General features: G+C 43.1%; 1 protein-coding gene across 1 annotated transcript; it reads left to right on the top strand.

Moving 5' to 3' along the window:
* Nucleotides 1–1,372: 1,372 nt before the first annotated feature.
* Nucleotides 1,373–15,319, top strand: CPOX (coproporphyrinogen oxidase). Its single transcript, XM_066622022.1, has 7 exons — nt 1,373–1,871; nt 3,431–3,574; nt 4,946–5,056; nt 6,637–6,778; nt 8,541–8,759; nt 10,357–10,461; nt 12,604–15,319. The coding sequence occupies exons 1-7, from the start codon at nt 1,418–1,420 to the stop codon at nt 12,689–12,691; spliced, it is 1,263 nt and encodes a 420-aa protein (XP_066478119.1). The 5' UTR covers nt 1,373–1,417; the 3' UTR covers nt 12,692–15,319.
* Nucleotides 15,320–15,811: the final 492 nt, after the last annotated feature.

Genomic DNA, 15,811 nt, shown 5'->3' with positions numbered 1-15,811 from the left:
CCCCCTCTCCACGTCGCTGAAATGGTCCAATGGAAAGGCAGAGGCCAATACGGTTGGTTCCAGCGGCATCGCAGGAGTTGCCAGAACGTGACTGTGTTCAGCCATGAACTGCCTCAGGGACTCCGGCTCCGGATTTTGCCTCAAGGTTGACTCCTGAAGCCTTTTCCATAACTGGATGTAGCCACAAGGCAGTGGAGGTTTGGGATCAGAGTTTTCCTTCTCTCAGATGAGCTGCCTTCCCAGGCTATCGAGTCCCATCTACCCGGTGGCTGTTTAGTCGCCTTTGTTTGGTGTATGTATACTGTGGTGTAAACTACAATAAAAGTATTAGTCTTTGTGGTGCCTCAAGACTCTTTGTAGTTTCTGTATCAAAACGCGTGTGCGCATGTTACAAGTGCCCAAGTTCAGGCAAGTTTTAGCAGTGTTGTTAGCTGGAGCTTTCTGATATTCACATCACACTTGTTGCATAATATAACATGGGGATGGGCAGGGGATGACAATGACACACCCACACCCTTGTAAGCTTGGTTTACAATATTGCCAGTTGTGAGGCTCTATGTGTGATGCAATCCTAAACAGGAGTACTCTGAGGTTAAGACCCACTTACTTCAAGTGGACATGCATGCATTTTATCCTATGCAAGTCAACTCAGAAGTAAGTCCATTATAGTCAATGGAGCTTATTCCGGGGAAATAAGTGTAGGCTTTGAGTGCAGACTCAAAGCCCAATCATATGCATATTACTCAAAATATGCATTGAGTAATGCATATTACTCAAAAGTAAGACCCATTATAGCCAATGGAGCTTATTTCCAGGAAAGTGTGTAGAGGATTGCAGCCTCAGTGAACAATCCAATACACGTGTACTCAGAAATGAGACCCATTATAGTCAAAGGAGCTGTCTCCCAGGAAAGTGTGGATAGGAGTGCAGCCTCAGAGGACAATCCTATGCATATCTACTCAAAGGTAAGTCCCACTATAGTCAATGGAGCTTACTCCCAGAAAAGCGTGGCTAGGATTGCAGCCCTAACCATTTCTGCCCAGTGTTGTGTATATGCAACAGAGATCAAACGTGTACACCTGTGGGCAGAAATGGGTTAAATATGTTGCTATGACATCACACACCTCGCCTCCTTGTCCTACGTGCCATAAGCTCACACTCGATAGCGGTATTGAGCAACCACCCCTCTGTACAGCAATCCCTTGTGCACCCTTATCTCCAACGCGACGGCTCCGCCCATATTCGCGTTTGCCGGGAGTTGTAGTTCTTTGCGGCTGCTCAGCCATGGGCGTGGCCGGCGCCTGGACTACACTTCCCGAGAGGCTTTGCTCCAGAGTGCTCCTCCACCCTCCCGAAGGGGGTGTGCGCTTCTCCGCCGGTGCCCGCAGCTCTGGTGGCTGGTGGCAGGGGTCGCGTCATGTCCCGGCTGCTGCGAGGGGCGTGCGCCGTAGGCGCCCGCGGGGCGTCGCTGGGCAGCAGGAGCTTCTCCTCGGGCTGGTGGCAGTCGCCGCCTGGGAGCCCCCACCGGGCGGAGGGGCGGCCGTGGCGACTGGTGTGGGTGGCGGGCGGCGCGGCCGCGGTGGCAGCGGGGCTGGGGCTGGCGCGACGGGCGGAGGCGCAGCAGCAGCAGCCGCGGTGGCGCCCCGATGGAGAAGCCGCGGAGGAGCAGGGCGATGAGGAGCTGGCGCGGCGCTGCGCGCGCTTCATGGCCCCGCCGGTGAGCGGGCTGCGCGAGCTGGGGGAGCGGCGCGGGGAGATGCGGAGCCGCATGGAGCTGCTCATCATGGAGACGCAGAGCCAGGTGTGCCGCGCCCTCGCCCAGGTCGACCCCGGCGCCGCCTTCACCGTCGACCGCTGGGAGAGGAAGGAAGGTGACCCACGTCCCGGGGCGAGGGAGAGGGAGAGCCCCATCCTGTGCCCGTCTACTCAGGAGTAAACCCATTAAAGCCAATGGGGCTTACTCCCAGGAAAGTGTGGATAGGGTTGCAGCCCTAGAGCCCCAGCCTATGCTTGTCTACTCCGAAGTAGACCCATTAAAGTCAATGGGGCTTCCTCCTAGAAAAGTGTGGATAGGATTGCAGCCCTGGAGCCCAGTCCTATGCATGTCTACTCAGAAGGAAATCCCATTATAGTCAATGGAACTTATTCCCAGGAAAGTATGTATAGGATTGTAGTCCTAGAGCCCAATCCTATGTGTGTCTACTCAGAAATGAGACCCATTATAGTCAGTGGGGCTTACTCCCAGGAAAGTGTGGATAGGATTGCAGCCCTAATTGGATATAACTCCCCCCTTTCATTGGTCATACTCCCAGGGCAGGACCTGGTGACTTCTGCTACCCAGTCTTGTGTGTTCATCCAAGTGAGCCCCAGTGAGAGGCTTATTTCCCTGGAAAGGCTGCACAGAGGTGGGAAGGATAAGAAAAGAGGCTTCCACTTTGAGGTCCTATCTACTCATGGCAACTGTTGAAGGACCACACCTCTTTCTGAGGACTGTCACTTAGTTTTCTCCCAGTGTGCTCTTGGCTGTGGGAGGAGGATTGATGAAGTATATCATTACTCCAGAAATTAAGAAGGGGAGCTGGCCCCTTGAATTTTTTTGCTTAGAATATCAAGTGGCTGTAACAGCAGCCCTGCTTCTGTTTAGTGACAACATGTAAATGGCCTTTACAGATTTCATCTCATCGATGACTAATAATAATAATAATAATAACTTTATTTTTTACCCCGCCTTTCTCCCCGAAGGGACTCAAGGCGGCTTACAACATATTAAAAACATAATTTAAAAACAAATTAACACATCATAAAAAACAGCAGTCAGAGTAAAAATAGGTAAAAAGAGCATAGAGCAGCAGCAAGTCTTAAAAGAATCAGGCCTGTAAAAAATATTAAAAGATGTTTAAAAGATGTTAAAAGGCCGAGAACTCAGAAGGCTTGTTTAAACAGAAGGGTCTTCAGGCCTCGCCGAAAGGTCTCAAGAGAGGGAGCCATTCTTAAGTCAAGGGGAAGGGAGTTCCATAGCGTTGGTGCCACTACTGAGAAGGCCCTATTTCTTGCAGCCGCCCCACGTACCTCCCTAGGCGGCGGCACTTGTAAAAAGGCCTTCTCTGATGACCTAAGAGGACATGCCGGATTATACGGGAGTAGGCGATCTAGCCATAGACTATATATCTATGAAGTGGTAAAGGTCCCACAAACTGGTTGTATTATTGAAATGATGGCACTATGAATTTGTTCTTTTATAAGTTATCAAATTAAGGATTTTTCTTAAAACCCCTTTTCTGCCTTCTATGATCAATGCTACCAAATCGCCTGGACTTTTTTCTGGCAGCACCAAATCCTAGATAGCTGTCTTTATGATCAGGTTGCATTGGAATAACTTTTGCTAATGTTGGTTATAGTAGAAGAAAATTCTGGTTCTTGTCTTTTACAGGTGGCGGAGGCATCAGCTGTGTACTTCAGGATGGTGACGTCTTTGAGAAGGCAGGCGTCAACGTGTCTGTAGTTTTTGGGAGCCTGTCTGAAGAAGCAGCACAACAAATGAGAAGTAGGGGGAAAACTCTAAAAGCCAAAAATGGTAAGGCTTGAAATAAGCTGAAAAAGATGAGATGACCCCTGCTAGCTGCATGTCAGACCAAAGGTCCAGCTTCCTGTTCTGCGAAGTGGCCAGCCAGATACTTCCAGGACTTCTGTCAGCAGTATATGGGCATGCTTGACAAAATAACTACTAAATGCATGTTTCAAATGCAAACACCTACACAGGTTTCCATTCTGCACTAAATGCAAGTTACCCTGCATGCTGGGGGAGTATATACTTTATTTACCAAGTCAGTTCCAGTTCTCAGTGTTTACAGCTTTAATAAGTCATTATTGATTGATTTATTTTTGATTTGTAATCTGCCTTTCTTCCTGAAGGGCACCCAGGGCACTTAAAATACATGCACTTATACCTTTTTCTAACAAAGGCACCCCATGGTGGCACTGATCATATGGAAGGCCAGTTGTTTGTAACCTGTAGGTGCAGAGAGTTGTATTCAAATAAATTTAGTTGTGACTAAGTGGTGGCAGTCAAGATTTATTTTCTTTCCATATATTTTCTTTCGATATAGCTGATAGTATGAGTTGAACAGAGTGATGCTGCTGAAAATGTTCGGAAGTCCATAGTGTAGTGGTGACACTTGGCTCCTGTTGTGGCTGCAGGCTGCAAATGACCAATTGTCTTCATCCTTAGAACTATCACAAGTGTGTTAATAAGCTCTTGAGCACTAAGTATTTGTATGAACCCATTAATGCAGCATAGAGAGCCTGAGACTGTTAATGCTGTCCTGGAGACTGAAGGCCCAATCCTATCCAACTTTCCAATGCCGGTACAGCTGCAATGGAGTCCCAAGGAAAGGGAACAAACATTCTCTCAGCTGGCGGAGGTCTCCATGAAAGTCCCCCGCTACAGGATGCAGCGCATGCCCTGTTTGCATGGCTGCCCCAGCGCTAGAAAATTGGGTAGGATTTGTCCCTGGGTTTTCTTTTTGCCATCTCTGAAACTTATTCTGCCATATGCTATCTAAAAATCCTTGCTTGTTGGTCTCTTGTTAAAGCTGATGTTTGTTACTGTTAGTAAGAAAAAGAGAGAGAAGCCAAAACTCTTGTATGTTTTAGTCCTAGTCCATGTATCCAATATCCTTAGATGTGCAGATCAGAACTTGTATTAGGTCACTTTCTTCAGATCTCAATGTAACTTGTTTTTATTATTATATATGATAGTACAATGTTAAAGATACAGTTAAAACACAGAAGTTTGTTTTGGTATAAGTTTTTAAGTTCAAGTCTTGTGAGATGCAGGTTGCAGAACTGGAACCACAGTAAGAAATCTTTCAACAATTGTTTTTAAAAGCTACATCGTGTTTTTATTGATTACTAAGACTTCTCTTCTGTGGGTTTTGTCATCTAGGAAAATTGCCTTTTTGTGCAATGGGTGTTAGCTCTGTTATTCATCCAAAGAACCCTTATGTTCCCACTGTGCACTTCAACTACAGATACTTTGAAATTGAAGAGGCTGATGGTAAGATGGAAAATGTATACATAAAAAATATGTATGTAAGAATGATGAAGAGAAAATTTTGAAAGGGGATACTGCATGCTTGAGCAGTAATTTAAGAATTGCCTTAGAGTTCTCTGAACTGTGCCAGAGACCTTTATGTAGTGTTGGATGAGATGTTTATATTCCTCCTCTGCTCTGCTCTGCAATTTCCCCCAGGATGCCATCCCATTGGCTGCAATAGTTATCAGTCATGCCAGGACAGAGTACTGTAATGAACTGGTGCTAAAGGAAGCAGCATTATGAGAGGTATTAGTGTACAGCAGCATTTCTCAACCCATGGTATGGGTACCACCAGTGGTACTTGAGGTGGTGTCTGGTGGTCCTTGCAGGATCCTTGGACCCCTGTTGTTCAGCAGTGAGCCAAGAAATGCAACACAAAAAACAGCAGTGGGAGGCTCAGCTTGACAGGCAGAGCTCCAAAGCATGCTTTTCTGTGCTTGAATAAGCCCTCCTATCCACCTTAATTAGTGTTTGTCGCATTGCATTTGGCCTCTCAACGCAGAAGTAACTGGCAATGCTGTCAATTACCAGTTACTTCTGGTGGTACTTAGAATAGGTGGTCCATATGAAGTGGTACAACAGAGGACAAACGTTGAGAACCACTGGTGTACAGAGTAGGGGGAAATGGTAACTGTAGAGCTAAATGTCTTCGAAAAGGAGGAGGTACAGACTTTGGTGTACCTTTGTCAACTAACGACAATTTGCAATAGCAGTAATTTGTACTTTCTAACCTTGCTAAGTTGATTAAGGGTGCAATCCTAACCCCTAATGTCAGTGCTTTCCAGCACCAGTATAAGGGCAATGCAGTTCTGAGGTAAGGGAACAAACATTCCCTTACTTTGAGGAGGCCTCCATGAGTGACACCCAACTGCAGGATGCGGCACATGTCCCATTGGCACCGCTATGCCAGTACTGGAAAGCACTGACATAAGGGGTTAGGATTGCACCCTAAGGAAAGCACACAATACTAGAAGTATTTGAGAAAATAATACTCTGCTATGCCAAATATGTTTTCGTGATCTTCTCCAGCACAAGACAAACTGTCATAATTGGTAAAGGTCCTGAAGAAATGGCATTGTGAACTTAAACTCCATATTTTCAACATAGCTGCAGTTCAGTCTTCAGACTAAGGGCTCAGTCCTAACCCCTAACCCCAGTGCTTTCCAGCACTGACATAAGGACAATGCAGCTCTGAAGTAAGGGAACAAACATTCCCTTACTTTGAGGAGGCCTCCATGAGTAACACCCAACTGCAGGATGCAGCACATGTCCCATTGGCACTGCTATGCCCGTGCTGGAAAGCACTGACATAAGGGATTAGGATTGTGCCCTAAGCCCTGTAAATTAGAGAAAACCATTATCTCAATTTAATTCTGAACAGATTGCCTTAATGAGGACATTTAATTTGAGTTCTGCAGTTTGATTTGGGAGTACTTTTTGAAGTTTCTTTGTTGAAGAATGGTGACTTTCAAGTCAGCAAGAGAATACTCAGGTTTTGTAGGGAATATGAGTTGACTGGATGTGTGAATTTATCTTTATAGGTAGTAAACAGTGGTGGTTTGGAGGTGGAACAGACCTTACCCCTACTTATTTGAACAAAGAAGATGCTATTCATTTTCACAAAACTCTAAAGGATGCTTGTGATAAGCATAATCCAGAGCTGTATCCTAAATTCAAGAAATGGTATGTAGGAAGCCCTAACTTTGGAAGAAAAGGAGAGTGTCAAAATATAGTGGGATTTTTATCCTTTTGTTTTCTCAACTTATTTCATAACCTGTTCTGCCTGTAATCAACATTCTGAATCAGCTATGTCCTCTGGGGCTAATTTAGTTGTGAAAGTTCTCAGTGACTGTTGGCACTCTATCTGTACAGATAGGTAGAACAAATGAGTGCATCTGGAAGAATGGAGGTGGAGCCATGACTGGTAGCTAGCATAGGTAGCAATGTCTGGAGAGTACTTCTAGTTACTCCTGCCAGTGCCTTGTCTTGTCCAACAGTGTTGGCCAGGTTAGCTTCTCAGCTCTTGTTGCCTCTGCTTGTTCACACTGAAGCTGGCTCTGTTCATTTCCCATTTGCAATTGCTGCTTTCCTTAAGCAAATGTATGAGCTCACTACTTCCACCCATTAGCTGTGAGAAGCTTCTCATGGAGTGAATTTCCTGTGCCTTTTGAGTTAGGCTTTTTTGTAAATTACCTAAACTCTCAGTGATTTAAGTTCCTGGATAGCTGGGAGGTGGTGACCACTGTTCTCTTTAAGCAGCACTGTCACATAGCTCAAAACCGAGTGAAGCCAAGCTTAATGCAGCTCGGAACTCGGTGTTCCTGGGAGTCCAGCTGTGATATTCTTGCTGTACATTCAGAAATGCTGCCAAGTCACCATGCAGCAATCAACGGGGTCTGCACAGCAGAATGGACCCATTAAGGGGAATATTGGCAGTGACCACAGTTTTGAAGATATTGTTCCTAAGATATTTTATCTGAGACAATGACATTTTATCATTGACAAAGACAAACCAGCAAAGCCTAACATTAACTACAATATAATAAGAAAAAATACATTCATTGTGCCAGTTGGTGCATGTCTGCTCAGAAGTAAACCCACAGAGTTTACTAGAACTTGCATTAGGGTAAGCGTATAGGTTTACAGCCAAAGCCTGCTAAAGCTTGCAATTGTACGCACAGTTATATGGGAGTAAGTTCCATTAAATTCAGTGGGATTGACTTCTGAACAGATATGCCTGTAATTCTTACTTCAAAAAAGAAAGGGTCTTCTTTTGCTCTTGTAGCAGTTTAAAGAACGCATTTTGTTGAAAAACTAGCGCTTTCGCAGTTAAGTGTATGAATTTTAACTTTTAAAACTCATTCCTTAAAAATACGATACATGTCCACCTTGAGTAGAGTGTTAGTGGTTGGCTTGTTGGTATGCAGCTAGTGAAAAGTAAAATCTGGTATGCAGAATTTTCCTGTTAAGTAAGAGCATAAGAACAGCCCCGCTGGATCAGGCCATAGGCCCATCTAGTCCAGCTTCCTGTATCTCACAGCGGCCCACCAAATGCCCCAGGGAGCACACCAGATAACAAGAGACCTCATCCTGGTGCATCTGGCATTCTGACATAGCCCATTTCTAAAATCAGGAGGTAGTACATACACATGGGGTCAAAGAGTTAGTCTTCCCTCCTACCATGGAAGGTTGAGGCTGCATGTCTGTAGGTTTTGAAGGCTGGTTTTAAAGTGCATGGCAATGGATTACAAAATCTTACCGTTTTCATAATATAGTGCTTTTTGTACCTAATGCTTCGAACAAAGGGAAAGTTCTGTGCCATTTACTAGTATTTGCTGCTTTATTTGCATTTCATTGGCATAATCTTCTTACCACTAGGCTTTGGAGAAGTTTAGCATTCTGTATTTGTTTTTTACTTTGTGACATGGATTGTTGCTGGTTGCAGGTGTGATGACTATTTCTACATCAAGCACCGTGGAGAACGACGAGGGATTGGAGGCATATTTTTCGATGACCTGGACTCTCCTTCAAAAGAAGAAGTCTTTCAGTTTGTTCAGAGTTGTGCCAAAGCCATTGTACCTTGCTACATTCCTATTGTAAAGAAGCATTGTCATGACATGTTCACACCAAAGGAAAAATTGTGGCAGCAGATTCGTAGAGGACGGTGAGTGATGGGGGCCTCATATGTTGGACAGTCAAGGTGGTGGTCTAGCATTGGTTAACATGCTCATCAAAACCAGTGACACAAAGCCTTTTTGTTACTTCATTATTCAAACCTAATAGAGTACCCTTGAAGAGGCCAAGAACCTTTTTGGTTAACATCAGATTGTTCCCAAGTTAAGTGGTGCCCTATTTCATTCTGGCTAAAAAAAAATTTTCTCTGCTATTTGTACAAAATTTGTATATACAAATTTGGAATTTGTATAAAATACCTCGTAATTCAGAAAATTAGCAATTTCTGATTAATTTTAGAAGGCTGGCTGTTCAGTAATTTTCAATACATTCTTTTGCTGAAAAAAAGGAACAATCAATTTTCCAGTTTAGTGTCTTTCTCCAATGCCCTGGCCAATTGTGGATGTGAGCCTTTGGTTCAGTAGTAGGTTTGGAATAGAATTTATTTTCACAAGGTTAGGGTATTGTTTGAGTAAAACTGCATTGGAGTATTTCATATGTTCTATGTAGGGTCTAGGACTAGGCTGACTATGACTCTGCTTATCTTTGCCCTCAGATTAGAAGCTACAAACTGTCATGGTCCTTCCTCCTCTTATCATTTTATTGCAACTGTTCTGTCTTCTGCTGTTCTAGGAGGATTTTGGCACAAAATAAGCATTGGGCATTCCTATTATTGAGACTGTTGCCTTATTGTGCAGTGGTCAATTTTGTAGTTAAATAACAGAGCTGGGAAAAATATTGCAAGGAAGGTGCTGATTTGGGACGAGGTATCACAGGTCAAATTTGCATGAGTGAAAGCTTACACTTTTGATCCCACCTTCTTCTCCTTAGCTGTGTTGCTTTCTTCTCCCTCCTAAATTTATGACTGGCCCATTCTAGTTGAGGAACTCTCCACAGACAAGTAGGTTGGTAGTTTGGGTTGTGTTGTGTTGATTTCTTATCCTCTGCAATACCAAAGAGACAAATTGCCCATTTCATTTATCTTTCTATTTTATGACACTTTCCAAGATACTCCTATTCATTTCTCCATCATTTAAAACCTTGGAGTCCTCCTTTAACTCCTTTCCTTTTAATTAGCTTGCTTATTTAAGTACATGCTTATTTGGAAGCTTCACTTCCTTATTTTGCACCATTTGTGATCTTTCTGTTCTTCCTTTTTGTTTTCAAGAGAATGCTGAGCAGTCTTTGCCAGACAGTGCTGGAGTCAGTCCAATACAGTTATACTTTGTTCCTGAAAATCCATTCTTCTAAACATTTTCTTATTAGTAACTGTTAATCTGTATGCAGGATAATCCATATGTCAGGATTCTGTGTAAGCATGGAAATCTGGTTTTGGGTACAGGATTCAGCTTTTTAAAAAATAAACCAATAACAAGTAGCTGCCTGTAAAGATAGGCTTGAAAATATGTACACGGTGCCTTGTGGAATCTTGCAAGGTAGGAGCTAAGCAAGATTTCTGTGGTCAGAGATTGGGCTGCAATGCTTGCATAGCTCATTTTGGTTTTTAGGGCAGTGTATAAAGACCCTTAATTTTTTTTGCAATAAACTTGCTTCTGTTCTAACTCTCTTTATCCTGTGTTCTCCAACAGGTATGTGGAATTCAACCTTGTTTATGACAGAGGTACAAAATTTGGTCTTGCAACACCGGGATCTAGGATTGAAAGTATTCTTATGTCTCTGCCTCTCACTGCCAGGTAAGAGTGTAAAATTGCAGACCTTATTTCTAGGTAGGCCACAACGGTTTGTGTTACTTTAGGGGTCTTTTTTTTGCAATTAAGGTGTCAGTTGTTTGTGGCTGAAACCAAGGACCTGGTCATAAGAACATAAGAACAGCCCCACTGGATCTGACCATAGGCCCATCTAGTCCAGCTTCCTGTATCTCACAGCGGCGCACCAAATGCCCCAGGGAGCACACCAGATAACAAGAGACCTCATCCTGGTGCCCTCCCTTGCATCTGGCATTCTAACATAACCCATTTCTAAAATCAGGAGGTTGCGCATACACTTCATGGCTTGTACCCCGTAATGGTTTTTTTCTCCAGAAACTTGTCCAATCCCCTTTTAAAGGCGTCCAGGCCAGATGCCCTGCTAACTGGGTAAGAGGCACACTTTCAAGTGGGTGCTCCTCTTTGTAGCAGGGGGAGAGTAACTAGCCCGCCTCACCCCAGCAGTGTCTTTTCTAGTGACTGTCTGCTGGTGTTCTTTTGCATCTTTTTAGATTGTGAGCCCTTTTGGGACAGGGAGCCACTAGTTGTTTGATTTTTCTCTGTAAACCGCTTTGTGAATTTTAGTTGAAAAGCGGTATATAAATACTGTTAATAATAATAATAATAATGCCGTCACCACATTTCCACTATGTCCTTTTTGAGATGCAGCGACCAGAACTGGACACAATACTCCAGGTGTGGCCTTACCATCGATTTGTACAACGGCATTATAATATTAGCCGTTTTGTTCTCAATATCTTTCCTAATGATCCCAAGCATAGAATTGGCCTTCTTCACTGCCGCCGCACATTGGGTTGACACTTTCATCGACCTGTCCACCACCACCCCAAGATCTCTCTCCTGATCTGTCACAGACAGCTCAGAACCCATCAGCCTATATCTAAAGTTTTGATTTTTTACCCCAATGTGCATGACCTTACACTTTTCTGACATTGAAGCGAATCTGCCACTTTGTTGCCCATTCTGCCAGTCTGGAGAGATCTGGTCTCTCCAGTCTGGTCCATCTCAAAATGCATGCAACAGGTCTTACTTCTGTGCTACTGCAGCAACTGGGCAGGGGGTGGTGCATATGCTGGAAGCTTGGCCAGTCTTGGTAAATTGAGGATGGAGGGGGAAAGTTCCAGAGTGTTCCAGGGAGAAGGGGTGGTGAGCAGGTTGGAGGAGGTGGAACTCAGTGACAGAAGTGCATGCCAGATCCTATCCCTCACTTTTCAGCCTGCTCCACTCCTTTCTCTCCTCAGACTTACACTAGCTACATAGTTGGTGTGGGTTCAAGGAGACACATAGGTGACCAGGAGACCTCACCAGAGGTAACTAAAAATATGTTTTACTTACCTCTGGATGGCACCCCCATCCACCACTGGATGCAGTGCAAGCTCCATCAGTATGGCTGCATTGCTGTTGTGTGAGGAGAGGTTGTATGACAAGCTGGAGTATTCAAGGAACTGTGTGTAGGGATGACTGGAAAATATCCCTTTCCCTGTTGCAATAGCACAAGATGGCTTAGCTCTGGGACTAGATAAGGTTCTGGACTAGGTGAACAGCTAATTATTAGTCTAGTGAAACTATAGTGCATTAGTGTGTCATAGTGCACATTCCCAGACCATCACTTCATTCCTCCTTCAAGGACCTAGGGCTGTGCCTCCTTAACAGTGCAGAAAGCCATGGAGGAGCATCTGGTTAAGACTGAAGGATGTGCTTTTTCATCAATCCTATTAAATTTGTCTAGCTTCAAAGAGTTTTTGTAAGTTTTATTCTGTGCTAGGTTGGTGGTGGGCTGGGTGGGGGAGAAGGACACACGTTTCAGTGATTAAGCCTTAGTAGCATAAACTATCTGGTATGGGCTGTAACTCCTAAAAGTAGTATATGTGAGTAGAAGAACAAAGCAGAGAGAAATTCAATGAAATAGACACTTATGCATTGAGTTTTAGAATGTAAAAATAAAATATTATACATTTAGTATTGATGTGTACTAATCAAGCATGTAATTAGACTGTCTAGCTTCATGCTTTCTGCTTGATGCGTGGAAGTAATTGTGTAGTATGCTTTGTAAATATAAAATATTGGAGTGGAGATTCACAACTGTTTTTCCCTTCTTGGTGACTGTAGGTGGGAATATATGCACTCCCCTTCCGAGAATTCCAGGGAGGCAGAAATCCTGGAAGTCCTGCGTCATCCGAAAGACTGGGTGCCCTGACGAACAGCATTGGCTGTATACTGTCAGCCAGGACGAAAGGATAGGAGCCCCTGCCTGCTTGCTCCTCAAACTGTCATTGTGCGGCAGTTAGATTTTGTCTACTTACTCTTATCATGTGCCTTAGAAAATAGTGTCTAACTTTTATGATGTGTAATTGTGTTCTATCAAAGCCACAGGCTTTTCCATTTGCAGTTTCTTAAGAGATCCTACTGGCCTATTTGTACTGGTCTGATGCCAGTCCTGGAGTCAAAAGAGAGAAGAAAATGCCACAGCTACTAGCTGAGGCACATTCAAAACATATCAGTGCAGAGTGATATAAAATGCTGTGAGGTGTAAAATTTAGATCCAAAGCCTTTTTTCAGGTGCAACAAGGAGTTATTCTAGAGACCTATCCAGTTTACCCTGCTAATAGTGACAATACCTACAGGATTTTTTTAGCTCATTTCAGCAGTTAAATTGCCAGTTACTGTTACTCATGTCTTTTTAAAATCCAGTTTCTGATCTAGCGAGTCACCGTTTTACATTGTGTTGCTTTTACTTGATTATGTGGAATGTTGACGAATCTTCTGCAACAGGTACATCTTAAACATGTAAATAGTGGGAGAAAGTGAATTCCTTTCACTGGGTAAACAAGTTCCACGAATCAAGATAGCACAGCTCAACCTTAGAAAGTAATCATTCACAAATTAGTCTATCAGTTATTTTGTTCTGAAGCAGTTACTCTGTTCAGTCAACTTTTCCTTGCTTGCTTAACTTTTAGTATCCCACACAAAATTAGGTTTTTCATGTGTGGAATCAACTTTTGCTATTATATTTTTGATAAAAGGGCATGACAAACTAAAACTTGTAATTTTTAAATTGTTATGAAGCTGCAATATACTTGAAATGAGCGTTCAGGCAAAATGTTGTTGAACATCTGCATCTTTGAGACAAACAGCATTTTTTATCTGTTTGCAAAATGTCTGTAGGGGGGAAAATTAAAAGTTCATGTTCTCATAAAATGTGTTCACTACTACCACCACTGTGATAAATGCATGCATTAATTTTATGTGTACATGCACAAGAAGATAGAAACTTTCCTTAGTAAAGGTGTATTTTATGCAAACCACCTGATCCTCAAGAAAATTTCCAAGCCTTCTTCTTATGGCTCTTAAATCTCATACAGGGTTTTTCAAAGAAGTAGAGCTTGTGGTTTTCAGAGTTTGAAGCTGGAAGTGGGGAGAGTATGTTAGAGCCAGGGATAAAATTCTGAAGAACCAGAAACTTGTGTAAAAGTATATGAATAGGACAGTGACAACTTAGACCAGTTTCACAAATTACTCACCAAAAAGTTAGTGTTCAATTTTAAGAATTCTTTTTTTTTTTCAATTTTATGGTTGCCGTTAGTATTATCAAGTGACTCATAACACACAAAAAGGCAGAGTGATACAAACTGAAAATGCCTATAGAAATGTGAGGCAGGAAAGGCAAAGTGAGCCTGGCTTGGTTTGCGGAATACACTGGTAGGGATGTGAGAGATTTTCAGTTTCTGAAGATGGGCAGAGAAAGGGAAGGGGAACTGAAAAACACACAAAAGCATGAGGGAATCTCTAGCAAAAGGGTGCCTCTGACACTGCAAATTCATAAACCAGGGATGATTTGATCTTATCTCAGGGTTCTTGATTTTATTTTACTTACAGATTATATCTTTTCTTCCTGAAAGGCTTGTCCAAAGCCTTGCTGTCTGCATGTGAGAATGCTGTTATGTTCTAGCACCCTTTCGATTGTACTGACTATCATACATTTCTATTGACAATTCAGGTTCTTCCATCAGAATGTTTAAATAAGTTTTTCTGAGATGTTTAAAAAAAAATTAAACCAGCTTTCCACTTTGTTCTTCCTGTTAGATACAATGAAGCAGAGATGTAAAATTTATAGAAATTTTGAAACCACAGAAGGCTTATGCTGGTATACATGCTTACCTGGAAGCAGGTACCATTGAATTCAGACTTACTTCTGAGTAAGCATAGAATGGAAAGTTGGCAGGAGTTGAAATGAGCTTCTTAAGTCTTTCATGTTACTTTGGTGTATGCACACACATGTAGTCAAACATTGGTCAGTTTCTTTTGCATGCTGGAGAAAATGAAACAAGAGGAGCTATGTTGTACAAAGGACTTGTAAGTATGTTGCAGGAGCAGTATACTTGGAAGACTTCCAGGTTGACAAAAAGACTGAAGATTGTTCTGCATTTTGCAACACTTGAAAGCCCCTTTTCCAACAACTTGTCTCTCTGCAGCAGTAATACTATTGTCACATATTTCCTTTTTGAATCTTGCAAGAGTATGAACTGATTGTAACAACAGTATTTGAAAATGCTGTTTTTAAGGTATTTCACTCATTTGCAGACGTGTGGCATACATTTTTCTTTTTTCAGGTCTTCCCAAGATGCATGGTTTCATTCTTGGCCTTCTGGGGGAAAGGATTGGCCCTCTCTAGAACTGTTCTCAGTTTTTTCCTAGGCCTTCAAAAGCTACCCAAGAGTCTACATAACTGAAGATGTATTCTGTATTATTGCAAAAAAACTGTTGATTTGTTTGTCAGCAGGATTGCAATTCTTCTCTACTGCACAACTGTGAATAAAATGGCCAGGGCAACAAATAAATTGGCGTACAGTATTTTTTTTACCCATTCCTTCAGGCTGTAGGGAGTAAGCATTTCTGATATTTATTACTTGTTGTTGTTGGCAACCTTCAGTCTCAAAAGACTATGGTATCGCGCTCTGAAAGGTGGTTCTGGAACAGTGTCTAGTGTGGCTGAAAAGGCCAATTCGGGAGTGACAATCCCTTCCACACTGGGAGCAAGTGCAGTCTGTCCCACTGGCTATGGGCCTTCCTTCTTTGCCTCTTTGCCTCAGACTGTTGGCCAAGTGTCTCTTCAAACTGGGAAAGGCCATGCTGCACAGCCTGCCTCCAAGCGGGCCGCTCAGAGGCCAGGGTTTCCCACCTGTTGAGGTCCACTCCTAAGGCCTTCAGATCCCTCTTGCAGATGTCCTTGTATCACAGCTGTGGTCTACCTGTAGGGCACTTTCCTTGCATAAGTTCTCCATAGAGGAGATCCTTTGGGATCTGGCCATCATCAATT

The sequence above is a fragment of the Tiliqua scincoides genome, chromosome 3, assembly GCF_035046505.1.
Source record: "Tiliqua scincoides isolate rTilSci1 chromosome 3, rTilSci1.hap2, whole genome shotgun sequence".
NCBI lineage: Eukaryota > Metazoa > Chordata > Lepidosauria > Squamata > Scincidae > Tiliqua > Tiliqua scincoides.
This window is presented reverse-complemented; position numbering and strand designations above follow the sequence as displayed.